We start from the raw sequence: 13,607 nt of genomic DNA, 5'->3' as shown, positions 1-13,607 counted from the left end.
TGACGTTAATTTTATAATAAACCTTGCGTTATATATTGTCTTGTTTGATTCACGAAATTGCATATCGTACAGTATTGATTTTATCTCACCATTTTCATAATTTGTTGGATTACAAGGTATACCTTTTCAAAAAGTTTCCATCTACCAGGAGTCGGTGGCAGCACTCTATAGTCCGACCAAGTTGATAGCCCACCACGGCCTTGCAAAACATTTGTTGGATTGCCGCGGGTCGAAGCTGTTACATACCTGTAACAATTATTAAAATTATTTATTCTCTGAGCTCACAGATTTAAGCTATTATACTATGAAGTATACAGTATTAATGACACATAAGTCAAGTATATCATATCAATGGCTATTAACTATTACTAATAGTTGTAATATTAATTTGAATCGACAGCAATATATGTGAAATATAATACTAATGTTTTTCATTGTTTAACCTTCACATATTTTTATTATTTTCACAATTTTCACTATGTTTGATATTTGTTATTTATTTAACAATATTTCCAGTTTATTCTTAATAATTACATGCAGTTATATATCATGGAACAATTTTAACACTGTTAGATAAAGGTCATGTATCTATCTATCTATTTTTCCCTTTCTCTCTCTCTCCCACTTCTTGTCCTAGGGGATTTTCACCGCTTGCGCCTTGTAGTTTGTCTCGAGTCGTATTCATTAAAGTATTCATGACACCATGGTCGTATTAAGGTGACGTACCGGTAATATCTGCTGATATCTGCTATCGACAGATATCAAAGATTTGTTTGCTATTTGTTGACAAAATATTGAATGAGAAGAAATGAATTTAGAATTATTAGGTGAGCTATCTTATATATTCAGTAAACATTTCACAAAATTATATTATACTTGAATTAATTGATATATTTTTCAGAATCCTTTGGGCAAAATTATCCCGAAGTAAGTTGTGTTTTTCTGGTAAAACTTTATTAGTATTATAACCTAATATTGCAATACTACAGACTTACTCTCTTTTTTTCCAGGAATTCGATGGAACTTTGGATTGCATATCTCTTGCAGTAACCTGTGCGTTCAATAAAAGAGGAACACTGCTCGCTGTAGGATGCAATGATGGAAGGATAGTAATTTGGGATTTTCTAACTCGAGGCATAGCAAAGATAATCAGTGCTCACGTGCATCCCGTTTGTTCTATAAGGTAAGAAAAAAAAGTTTCAGCATAAGTTACACTAACATAAGTTATTCTCATGTTACATTGAGTGTTGGTAAAACTTTTTTAATTTTTCTCATGTAAATTTGAATTATAAATAATTTTACCAATGCCTTGGTCTCAATACAGTAATTATGGAATTTGTATTTAATCATAAAGCAGAACTGATGTATTAATGAAAAATTAACTTGTAAACAAAATTGGCAAGACAGAATGGCTTTGGAAAATGGGCAAAGTTCATAGATTTTTTAATTCTTGAAACAGTTTGCTAAAGACTGAAAAATATATTATGAAATAACATTACAATTATATATATGTTATACATCGCATCTAATGTTTACCTGCCTTCGTCTTTCATTTATACTTACTTGCCGTATTTTTTAATTGTTTATTATGTCTGCACAGCTGGTCAAGAAATGGACATAAGCTCCTGAGTGCTTCTACAGACAACAATGTTTGCATCTGGGATGTTCTCTCAGGAGAATGTGACCAAAAATATAGATTTCCGTCACCTATATTAAAGGTTCAATTTCACCCAAGAAATGCTAACAAATTTCTGGTTTGTCCCATGAGACATGCTGCTGTTTTGGTAAAAATCGAAGGCACACACAGGGTCATACCTCTCGAGGAAGATGTATGTATTTACACTCTTTATCAGAGCTGAAAACGAAACTCAAATAACTGTCACGATTGACATTTAGTCATGCTCATATCAGCAGTCTTTAATTTTTGATGTGACATATGAGATGAGAGCTGTAATTTAAAGGTTATTGGCCCATTCATTGATTAGCTTACTAAAATGTCCATGAAAAGTTTCTAATATTCTAAGGGCTTAAATGAAAGTAAATCAACTCCCTTGAGTGGAGACTTTGGCAAATTTGTTAATGGTTCCGTTTTTATTTGTTCATTTTTTTCCATCCGAACAGCTCATGTTGCCTAATAGTCCAGCAGCGTTCTTACGATTATTGATCCGTTGAGAGACTTCTTAGAAAAACTGCTTTGAACTACTTTGCACATTTTTTTTCATATCAAAAGACTGAAAATTTTGCTGGGAAATACGTAGTACCATTGTGTAAAAATTGATTCGAAAGAATTTTTGACTCACCTTCTTTTGGTCTGAAAATGCAAATGATAAATAAAAGTGATTTTACTTTATTTTATTTTTTTTTACAATTTTATAAAAGTTTCCCCTCTTTTTCTGTGAAATATCAAAGCTATATCAATATCATATGAGGCCCTGATTTATAATTTTTTAAATCAAATCGACAGCAAGAAACCTTAATTAACCGTTTACCTTGTTTATTTTACAGAGTGACTTGAATATAGTAGCATCATTTAACAGGCGAGGAGATTACATATTTACTGGTAATGCTAGAGGAAGAATACTAGTTCTCAACTCAGAAAGTCTAGCTGTTAAAGCCTCTTACAAAATATCTCAAGGCACAGCCAGTAATACAGCTGTAAAAAGTATAGAGTTTGCTAGACGAGGAGACTGTTATCTTGTCAATACTTCGGACAGAGTTATAAGAGTTTACGATAGTACGGAAGTTCTGGCCTGTGGCAAGGATGGGGAGCCGGAACCTATCCAAAAATTACAAGATTTGGTCAACAAAACAATGTGGAAGAAGTGTTGCTTTTCAGGAGACGGTGAATATGTTTGTGCTGGTTCTGCAAGACAACATGCTCTCTACATCTGGGAAAAAAGTATTGGAAATTTAGTAAAAATATTACATGGAACCAAAGGAGAGCTTCTGCTTGATGTTGTGGTAAGAACACATCAATCTGAACCAATTTTCAGCTCTGCAATCCCGGACTGGAGCATTTTTTTTCACGTAAAATTCAGTAGCTGCTTTTATCATCAAAAAATCCCCTTTTATATATTACTGGTTTTTCTCTATCAAACAATTACCATCGTCAAATTTTTTCCTACGAACTTGTATAATAAACAAATTTTCATTACCAATCCATTATAAACTATATTGCTATATTGCTGTCAATAATTTTATGTCAAAATTATTTTCACTAGTGGCATCCAGTGAGACCAATAATTGCTTCAATATCATCTGGAGTGGTTTCTATTTGGGCTCAAAACCAGGTTGAAAATTGGTCAGCATTTGCTCCTGATTTCAAAGAGCTAGATGAAAATGTTGAATACGAGGAAAGAGAAAGTGAGTTTGATTTGAGTGACGAAGACAAGTCTGTGGTCCAAGGGGAAGAGGCGCAAGATGAAGAAATCGAAGTTGACGTAGCTGCAATTGACAGGGTGGCTGCATTTTGTAGTTCTGACGAAGAAACTGAAAACATTGGGTCACTTCAATTTTTGCCAATTTCACCCGATGTTGAAGAGTCAGAAGACACACAATCCACACCTCAAGAACCTCCAGTAAAAAAACATCGCTCCCATGATATCAATCTACAAGGGGCACCAACCGATGGTTTGTTTTCAAGATGTTACAAGAAATGAATACATTTCGGCCTAACAGTATTCCAAGAATTGTTTTTATAGAATAGAAGGAAACACTGATGAGTTATTGTTGTAGTTGCAAAATGGCTTTTATCACTTTTGATCCACTTTCAACGATTCTATCATTTTGTTTTGACAAAAATATCATACCTAATACATTCGCGTTGTCATTCAATAGTACAGGAGTATAATGTTTTTTTACAGAAACTCATCCACTTTTAAACAAAGGAAAGGACAAACCAGCAGCAAAAAAAGGTAGACCTAGGCTTGAACATCGGAAAGGAAAATGAATGTATGTATTAGCCAAATTTATGTAAAGTTTTCTAAATAAATTGTCTCCTAATTTTAACATCAACCTTTCACATACAATTTTTCATTCTACATCTACAATAATTTCGTCACTGATAAATATTCATCAATCTTTAATCAAGTCTTACTTCCTTTTTACAATGCTCATTTTAAAAGGTATTCACTATTCACGTAAAGTAACTATGTACATAAAATTATTATGTAATGTTCTTTTGAAATTTTTTTTTTGTTTACTGTACATTTTAACTCTTAAAGTGGTTTTGTACGAGTAAAATCAGTTTGAATCATCGCCGACAGTAAAGTCATACTTTTTCCACATTTTAGCGAATTCTATCACTTTTGACCTCTGTTGATCAAAATTTTCGCGCTTCGGTTTCCGCCACAAGTTGCGATCCAAGTCCAACATGCCTCCAATGATTTCCTAAGTACAGTAAAACGTAATGATCAAATGAAAGTCGCGAAAAAATTGAGTACGGCACTCTGGAATTTGACTTGATTTTTGAAATCCTATTTCAGGAACAGAAAACCTCTTATTATGATATCGGTCATTTTTACCTGTGCAAAGTTCTTAGGGAACATATTTTCATCCTCAATTACGTGCGCGAAACCTCCTTCCATACCAAAATCCACTGCGAAATAAGGTAAGCCTTTTGGTATGGACCTTCTAACATTTTTTGTGCTGAGATCGATGACTTTTTTGTTAGTAGACCATTCTGATTCGCACTCCAACAAAGCTTTCTATAAGAAGAAAATAAGTGTGTAAGTTACGCGTTTTGTTATGTATAAAATTAGAGTCTCTAAGGGCGAGATAAAACGCATTATTGTGTAATTTAATGACTTTCAAACAATTCCGTTAATTATATGCGTGAAAAAGATGAGAATTTGGATAAACTGAAAATTTAAATTTTCATATATTTCTAGGAATGAAGAGGGCATTTTGCGTGGTCAAAGGGGACATAAGAAGTGATACTTCCAAAAAATCATGTCTTTTTGCAAATTCGAAAATCTTTTTTCGAACTCCAATTCCTTTATATTCCAAAAAATCTGTACACTTACCTTGAAGTATATGGGGGCCATATCACCAATTTCTTTTGGCATTGGTATGCATTCCAACTGCATATGAGGAAATTTCCTATGCATCATAGAAGTTTCGAAAAATATAACGTCCTCTTCTTGGTCCATGAACATTTTGGTAATAGCTTTTCTGAAAGTCTGGAAGCAAGCGTAATAAATGAGAAAATTCGTATTCAATATTTGCCTCATTGAGAGAAAGTAGCATGAAAGAAGTTACAGTTTTATCACCTGTAGCTCTTCCCACACATCTTCGTCCAGCTGTGTCTGACAAACGACGTGATGTATTGGAGCAAGAATGCAATGACCAGTAGTAAGAGATCCGTGAGACGGTAGACTCATGTAGACCTTGGACCCCATTGCAACAATCATATGTTTAAGCATTTGCTTAGAATCTATGCACCACCTGCAGTTGTCTAAACTCTTGGTCATTTTTTCGTGTTGTTTTATTGCCTGTAAACGATCACGCTCGTCTTCTTTTGCATCTCTTTCTTTGAAGCGTACTTTGTCTTCAAACATTTCGTCCATATCCATTGTCTGAAAGAATAAAAAAAGACGAAATTATGTTGTGGTCGAACGTAGGAAATTTTCAAAATTTCTGGCCTGCTTTTTAGTAATGTAATACCTTTGAAGCAATCTTCGTAAACATCGCGTCATCCTCATTGGTCGAACGGCCTTTTTCTTGCTGAAACTGTACGATAATTACAGTTATTAATCATCTAATTTGATCATTCTTACTTATGAACGATAGCTAGACTGCATACTCAACTATTTTAACAGTCACCAATTTTTATGAAACAATCGTATTACAGATCCTATGTTTTAATACAAAACTATTGCTAAGTTACGGCTCTAGAATGGTATCTTATTCAATTACGCGATTGGTTTACAGAACAACATTTGTGATTACCAATATAAACCTGATCCAGTTAACATAGAAAGCTCTATATATTTACCATTTCTTTTATTGAATATTTGTCATCGTCAGCAAAGTACCTAACTCTCTGTCCCGCCTCGTGAGTGTCAACTTTCTTTTTCTTATTTTTTTTACGAGGATCTTTAGATTCTGGATACTCATTTCTAGGCTCCACAGGCCTCGTCATTCCTAAAGTAGGAAAAATCAGATTGACATTAATGAAACAACGAGCTTTCCCATGGAATAGTGTTCAACCAATAATATACAGTACCTCTGGAATCGGTTTTCGTCAAAATCACGGTTGTTTCCTCACGATCAGCAGTGCGTTTCACAGGGGCATTTTTACGAGCTTCTCGGGCTTTTTCAAGCTGGGCTTTTAATTTTGCCGCCAGTTCCTAGAATTAAAGAAAAATAGAAGCAACAGGTGATTTGAAAGTTGATTGCTATTAGTTAACTTATTATAGAATGAAAACATAACTAACATCATCTCCCATTATTTCGCATTTCACAATTTTAGCTCCTAACTGATTCATCTCTGCCTCAGTCATAATTGGTTCTTCAATTTCATTCTTCTTAGTCTCTGAATCTGAACTCTCCTCGCTTTCTGACATTGACTTGCTTCGGGATGGCGGAACTTTACTTCTCTTATCAGCTTCTCTCTTCAAAGCTTCAGGTTTCTTCCAATTCCTTGAACGAGAAGACAATGTCGATTTACTAGTACTTGCGAAATTAGAGTACTCGTCTTGGCTTGGTTTCTTGAATGCTAATTTACGCTCATGAAACCCAGAGTCGCTTTGTCGCACATATTTCTCTCTACTTCTGGACCTCTCTCTTCTATGACCTTCCTTTCTCGAGTCTCTGTGTCGCTCTTTGCTCTTGGATCGTGACGTTCGTTTATGCCTTTCAGAATTCGTATGCCTGTTTGAATCCCTGCTGTCCCTACTACTACTTCGATTTCTCCGTCCCTGATAATATCTTTCGGCTGACTCTTCTCTGTTTCTAGCTTGTCGTTTACCCTTTTCTGGATCATACCTACTTTTTGAGGCAGTGTGCGATTTGCTTTCGGCTTGGACTATTAAGGACTGCAGTCTCGCCAAAGACTGTAACAAAAAACTCTTAATAAAAACTCATACTTAAAGAGTGTTTGTTTTTTTTTGGAAGGGAGAAAATGCGACTCTACTAAATGAAATGTAAAGCATACCCCCCATCTTTCTGCAGCCACTTCTTCCAGGCTCCTTCCCTCGTCATTGGCTTGTTCTTCAGCTCTCTGCAGACTTTTTCTTAACCATTTGGCATCGATCATGCTTCCTTTATTGATGTTACTTTGATCCTCAGTTTGAGGTAATCCTGTACCACCATTTTTCCAATACGGATTGAGTTCTCTTTCACTTTTACCAAGCTGTTCTATGCTTGCCCTATCTCTTTTTTCTGCTGCCTTTTCCTCATTTTTTGATCTCTTTTCCTCATTGTGATTAACGCAGGGAAACAAACCTGGCAGATTCATCCATTCATCCCTCACAGCAGGCGCTAGAATTTTAGGCTCTGGTTGCGTCAGTGTTGGCAAACTTTTATTTCCAATTGAATGGGTCTTCTCAATCCATTCCTCATCTTCTTCTTCTTTACTCGATTCGGAACTCTGGTCAAGTAATTCAGGACGAAATTAAAAAATTTTCATTCTCCCTGTACAAATTTTATTCGTTTTCAATAATATTAATGATTTCATTAGTAGGCAATTGTTTGGATCCTATTTTAATGAAAAGTATATCTCAAGAATTCACTGTTATTTCATGATAATTATCAGATTCTACTGCAAAAAAAAAATATTTGTAGTATTGATTGTTCATAAAAAAAAATTGTTAGTAAGCTACATTCTATTAAGGCAGGACCAAATTATAATTGTGTGTCAAATCATGCATTACAAAAGCAAATTCAACCCTACAGAGCTAGACTTTGATCGACTTTTTTTCTTCTTCTTTGACTTTTTTTCTTTCGCCTTTTTTCGTTTCTTTGCTGCTTTCTTATCACCCTTTATTCTAGCCTCAACAGTGGGCAGCATCCACTTGTCGTCCCCTCTGAGTTTGGATTGTTCCTCTCGTATCTGCTTTTTGTGATATTCAGCTTCCGCCTAATGAGAAAAAACTTTAATTCCGATCGAAATTCGAAAATTCATTTCAACCAGTTTTGTTAACTACGCTTGAAAATTGTCAAAAATTTCACCGTAATGAATAGGTATAAGAGAAAATAAAACAATAAAAATAGAGTAAAATTAAACTCGTTAATGTTTGTTTACCTTTTCCAATATTTTTTGACGTGATTCTCGAAGCGCATTTCGCGCAGCATCTTTTTCTCTACCACTTTCAAATTGTATCCAAGACATTGTATTGGTACTTCAATAATTGCAGTGATATGCAATTCCGAGGTTACAACGATGTTTCGTATTTATTTCTTGATGTTGTAGTCAAGTTGACGTAAACTGGTTTATAGGTTATGTTATGCTAAGGATTTGAGGTTAGGGGGTCAAGATATAGGATTTGCAAGTTGGCAAAACCAACATGAGCACTAGCCCATAGACTTATAAAAGATAGACGGAGCGCTGTTATGAGCCGCTTGAAGCAAATTTTTAAAGGACAGAAATATGCCGGGAGTGGCCGGGAGTACTCCTTTCTCTCTCTGACGATATTTGTGGTGGAGATCGAGGCGGTAGAGGATAATGAGAAATTATGCGCCTATATCTTAGCTGTTCCACTTCCACTGCTCCGTTGTCTCCCACTGTCAATGTTCTGTCAATGTTAAAAAATTAGCAAACCGGTAGCATCTTTCAAACCTTTTATTTCCGAAAGGTGGCAAACAAACGCACTCATTCAAATATTAAAATAAAAAAATTCTCTGTAAACGCATCTCATTTATTTTCGTATAAAATCTTATATCATGCAAGTAGAAAATGTCGCACTGTAGTAACATTTTCACAGTAATGAGCGACAATAACGCGGCTACTTTGTAACTGGCTCAATTGGCCCTGTCATGTTCGTTCATTTTTATGCTCTTGAGAAACAGTGACCGAAAATGGACGTGAATACTGGGCTTCTTGCCGAATACTTGTCGATATGATTTCCACGGTATAACCAACAATCGTGGGACGAGGCTTTCAAAGTTATACCCATCTGAAAAATAATCGCACAATGAATAACTGCGTACATCTGCTATAGCTATTGAACTAATAATAAATTAACTAACTGGAATGTTTTCGAGAGATTTTACATTCATTTGTTTTCAGTAGTAAATGACCGATGGAATACCAACGAAGAAAATACATATTAGGATGTTGTGAAAATATTTAAAAAATAGTTGGTATATTCAATGTGTAAATCACTATTCCTTTAATAAAGAGTGACTTACGTGTAAGAAAATACCGATGTATGCGTCGAAAGATTTGTAAGTTAGTCGACCTTATGATTTTAAAGATTTCACTGAGCTGACTAGATATATCATCAAACAGTGCACTTAGAAGCCACAGACAGCGTTCGGCTTGCCTTTTGAACATGCAATTTACATTGTGTATTATAGTATCTTCGCTGTTTATTTTAAGATCCAAAACCATTCCATCGATCTTAAGCGAAGCCAAGTTCGATAATCGCTTGTGAAATGTTCTGTAAATGAAAACTTACATTGGTGACATGATAATGCAAAATGGCAAAATAGCGCGGAAAAATTTTCAACACATTATTAGCATCTTTTGGTTAAGATCTGATCCTTCAATTGGAATTCATATAAGTTTCAAATACAACTCGTCTAAACTTACTGTAATATTTGATAACGTGGCTTTGACAGAACGGTCGTGTATCGTGGGCTTTTTGAAAAATCCGACGTTACCTCTAGAGTTTTTGGATGGATATTATAGCCTAGATAGGTGATATCGTTCATAGTATGTTCATAGCCTGGTAAGTTTGTTCTTGTCTTAGCGGCATTGAAACTGCAGTTATAATCTGGGCATCCTTTATGCACGTACTGCAAAAATCTGGAAAATCCCAATGAATACAATTATCACGTTACACGTTAACAAAAAAAACTGTTTTGTACTGACCTTCATGTCCAAGAATAATATTTACTCAAGACAATTATCATGTAGTACAATTTTCTCAATCTTCCGAACTATTTCTGTTATATATTTTAAAGACATACCGTTCAGCCAAGGCTTTATCTTCTGTTGCGAATAGAAAATCATCTACATATCGACATAGTAAACCCTTATCCTTGAATTCTGACAGATTCGTTTCTACCATGTGTGCATAATACAAGTCACATAACGCAGTCGATAATATAGCCCCTTGAGCAATTCCTTTTTGAAGTAAATACCTTTGGTTTGATATAAGTATCTATAGAATGTTCACGTTTAATTATAGTATGTGTAACACAGAATTCAGCATTTGCAAGTTATCACTTTCAATTTCCAATTCACAATTTCAACAGCTTATGTTGGGTCCGAGTTTACAGTACACAACAGATATTGTTATGATTAGGGTTAGTGCCAGCTTGATTTATGTGTAAATGAATTACCTACATTCTGCATTAGTACGTTTTTTTTTATCTCACGAAGCAACACTTTTGTTCTGACTTTGACCACCTTATCAGATCCACAGGCAAATATTGATTTCGAGTGGACCGGTAGTTCCAGTTCCGGATACTTGAAGCATTTCTTTGATCTAGAGCAGTTTGACTTTACTGCATTGATATTTTTGGATATTTTATACCATTTGAGGCTCAGTTGCGGACCAGCTGAATGAGCAAGCGATTCCACAATTGCCAGAAGTTTATCTAATAAAAGTGTAACGTCAATGAAACTGCAATCTAATAGAATGAGATTCACATTTTTTACTTTACTCGTTGAACAATTTATAGAAGAAAAAGACTCACTCTGATCAATCGCCCCGTAAGCATTTTGGATATCACAACACACCAAGTACATAGTTTTGTTCCTTTCATTCCTAAATTTATCTACCAGGTTTCGCCATTTTTCAATGAAAATTTGTTTTCCTGATTCTCCATACTTTGTTATATGCAGCTGCTGCAGGAAGCAGAGAGCCAGTTTTGTATTTTCACCTACTTCGCTGCCCCTGTTAACGATGCGTAATCTTATATCAAATGTGTCTGCACAATAAGCAATTGAAAAATGGACAAAATCTTACCCAACTCGAGACATAATAGGCCTCACTCCATTCTTCTTTGGAAAAAGAATCCACCTACCGTTGCAGGAGACCTTAGTAGTGATGCCATTGACTCTGGCGATAACTTTGTCCCGTGACATTTTCTTAATAAATTCAGTGGTCAGTTTCTGCCAATCGATTTGTTTGAAGTAAATTTTCTTTTTACTGTTTGTCACCATTACATATAATTGAGTACGGAATATTTCTAGTACGTAGTTTTTAAAAAACCATTTTAATAATTTTCCCAATATTGTCCATTGGGCATCACTGTTCTTGACACCGTCCAGCCAACGGATTTCAGATACCTTCAAAAAATCATGCTGTTATGAAATCGTCAGTTCAATGCAAGTTTCACTGCTTTACAGAAAATACATGTTTAAAATTAGCAACTCATTTCAATATTAATTGACATTATTTTTTTTTTTAAGAGTATGTAATCTAGTCCAGCTTAGTTTCCTTACCCTCATTTTTAAAATGTATGACCTCAAATTAATGGACTGATACTGAGGTGTTTCAAGCAAGTGGCAAATTATTTTTATCACAGTATTTCTGTTCTTGTTACTTCCAAACAATTCTCGTGGAATCACGTGGTTGAAAATATTATTGAAGTATTTCTTTAAGACTGGAAGTGGTAGCTGATTTCTAGAATTGTGGTGCTCAATTGTCTTCTCACCACTAGAAGCCACTGTGTTTGAAGAAATCAGTCTATTCAGCGCCTTTTCGTAATTGTATTTGGAATGAGCTTTCTTCAGTTTCTTAAGCAGCAGCTCTAGCGGCTCCATGCAATCTTCGTACTGGACAATTTTTTTATTTCCTACTCGTGTGTTGATGACCTGGGAAGACATAGTTGTCATACTATTTTTCTTGACTAGTACATGACCATCTGGAAACTTTCGACTACTCGAAGTTTTGAACAAATTTGCATCCGTTGAAATATCTATGTCATCGGGACAAAATAAGTGAATCAGATTTTTCTGCAGCTTCTCCCATTCGTTAATTTTATCGTCTCGGGAAACGAGTAAATCATCGGCACTTTCTGTAATGTGAAGAAAGATTCATTCTTTGTATAAATCATGTGACTGTTATTTCCTCATCCCTTCTGTTGTTAATCAATTTGGACAGATAACCATATTTATATGTGCTTATAAATATTTATTAAGACTCCTTCGAACAATTAAGTACTACCTTCTTGACATTTAGCTGTGTGATAAAATCGTTTGCTTAGTTTCTCAGGAGGGTTGACTGGTATTTTTTTGCACAAATTTGATAAGTTTGATACCATGAAAGCACCGGCATTTGTTTTCTTTGCAAATATACACTCGGTGAGACAGAATCTATGCAAAAAAATATAAAATATAAATGTACAAATAAATACAAACTGAAAATACTTCAAAATCAGATCATCAATCAACGATGGAATATATGATTGTAACTATCGATGATCAACACAAATGTTCAAATTATTGACCACAGATGCTGCAATCATTCAAAATACTATAAAGGTCTGACGAATTCACGGAATGCATGAAGACCGCAACATAATTGTTAGTAGAAGAAACAAACTACAGACATTCTACTAATATAGAAATGCTTTCCTTCTTTCGAACTGAAAAACTAGATAAATCTTGACCAACCGCAAAAGATCAGGTCCCAAGTGTTCTTCCAACTGATCCCAACCTTCGTTGTACGTTAATTCGCAGAAGTCTTTAGTTTGGTTGGCAAAATATTTCTGAAGTGAAACAGTTAACGCCGTGGGTTTCGTAGCTGCAGGGCACATGTATTCAAATTTTGGCGGTATTTTATCGTCAGGAACGTAAATAAATATGTCCCGAAAAAATTCAACCAACTTGCTGGGGTAATCGCTTGTTATTTCTTGGATAAAATCCACGAACTCGCGAAATTCACTCAACATCCTTTTCAATTGTTATAGAAGTACAATTGGATCACAGATCTCTATTGGATACTTATCCCAACATAATTTCAGTGATCAGATCGAACATCCTTCAAGCAATTTCAGTAACCACAGCGCCTTTAGTCCTTTTGTTTACGTACTGTAGAACATCAAATGTACGTGTTCGTTGTAGAAGAGCCTACATGTGTGGAATGTTTATGACTAGGGTAATTAGTTCTGCACTGACCTGTACACGCAGCAAGGTCCGTTAGGTCTACCTGCGTATCAATGAAATTTGAGGGTAACGGTAAGCCTGCCTTACTAACCGCTGGTAATTTGAAAAAAAGATGCTTACGGAAGTTACAAGAAGAGTCCTCTACCCCATCGTATCTAACCTCGACGTATCGAGTTTCAGATGAAAATAATTGGTGTTTTTTTATACTAGAAATTAGCAACAGAACACGGTGAATTAAGAAAATTGCCGAAGATCACTTTGTCCCAAGAACTGGCGAAAAGACTAACCAGGCATATGCTTAACTAATGATACAATTTATGGGGGG

General features: G+C 35.2%; 3 protein-coding genes across 4 annotated transcripts; 1 reads left to right on the top strand and 2 right to left on the bottom strand.

Moving 5' to 3' along the window:
* Nucleotides 1-674: 674 nt before the first annotated feature.
* Nucleotides 675-4,014, top strand: LOC124186213 (retinoblastoma-binding protein 5 homolog). The gene is made up of 7 exons (XM_046577724.1): nt 675-827; nt 902-927; nt 1,011-1,183; nt 1,601-1,829; nt 2,506-2,961; nt 3,222-3,630; nt 3,864-4,014. Exons 1-7 carry the CDS (start codon nt 809-811, stop codon nt 3,947-3,949), a joined length of 1,398 nt encoding a protein of 465 aa, XP_046433680.1. The 5' UTR covers nt 675-808; the 3' UTR covers nt 3,950-4,014.
* An 82-nt stretch (nt 4,015-4,096) lies between these two features.
* On the bottom strand, nt 4,097-8,603 carry LOC124186208 (CWF19-like protein 2). Its single transcript, XM_046577707.1, has 11 exons — nt 8,246-8,603; nt 7,895-8,080; nt 7,157-7,591; nt 6,438-7,055; nt 6,227-6,350; nt 5,996-6,144; nt 5,665-5,730; nt 5,271-5,576; nt 5,025-5,180; nt 4,524-4,706; nt 4,097-4,389 (listed from the first exon to the last, which is right to left on the bottom strand). Exons 1-11 carry the CDS (start codon nt 8,330-8,332, stop codon nt 4,243-4,245), a joined length of 2,457 nt encoding a protein of 818 aa, XP_046433663.1. The 5' UTR covers nt 8,333-8,603; the 3' UTR covers nt 4,097-4,242.
* A 226-nt stretch (nt 8,604-8,829) lies between these two features.
* LOC124186206 (telomerase reverse transcriptase-like) lies at nt 8,830-13,330 on the bottom strand. 2 transcript variants are annotated; one of them, XM_046577706.1, is made up of 11 exons: nt 13,004-13,330; nt 12,791-12,920; nt 12,342-12,490; nt 11,618-12,192; nt 11,139-11,461; nt 10,867-11,066; nt 10,514-10,767; nt 10,135-10,328; nt 9,755-9,970; nt 9,352-9,602; nt 8,830-9,116 (listed from the first exon to the last, which is right to left on the bottom strand). In XM_046577706.1, exons 3-11 carry the CDS (start codon nt 12,436-12,438, stop codon nt 8,962-8,964), a joined length of 2,265 nt encoding a protein of 754 aa, XP_046433662.1. In that variant the 5' UTR covers nt 12,439-12,490; nt 12,791-12,920; nt 13,004-13,330; the 3' UTR covers nt 8,830-8,961. The 2 variants fall into 2 exon arrangements, with proteins under 2 accessions (XP_046433662.1, XP_046433661.1); XM_046577705.1 differs by having other exon boundaries at nt 12,791-13,207; nt 13,295-13,329.
* Between the last annotated feature and the right edge of the window lie 277 nt (nt 13,331-13,607).

The sequence above is a fragment of the Neodiprion fabricii genome, chromosome 7, assembly GCF_021155785.1.
Source record: "Neodiprion fabricii isolate iyNeoFabr1 chromosome 7, iyNeoFabr1.1, whole genome shotgun sequence".
Taxonomy (NCBI): domain Eukaryota; kingdom Metazoa; phylum Arthropoda; class Insecta; order Hymenoptera; family Diprionidae; genus Neodiprion; species Neodiprion fabricii.
The sequence above is the reverse complement of the archived record's forward strand: the minus strand, read 5'-3'. Positions and strand labels throughout refer to the sequence as shown.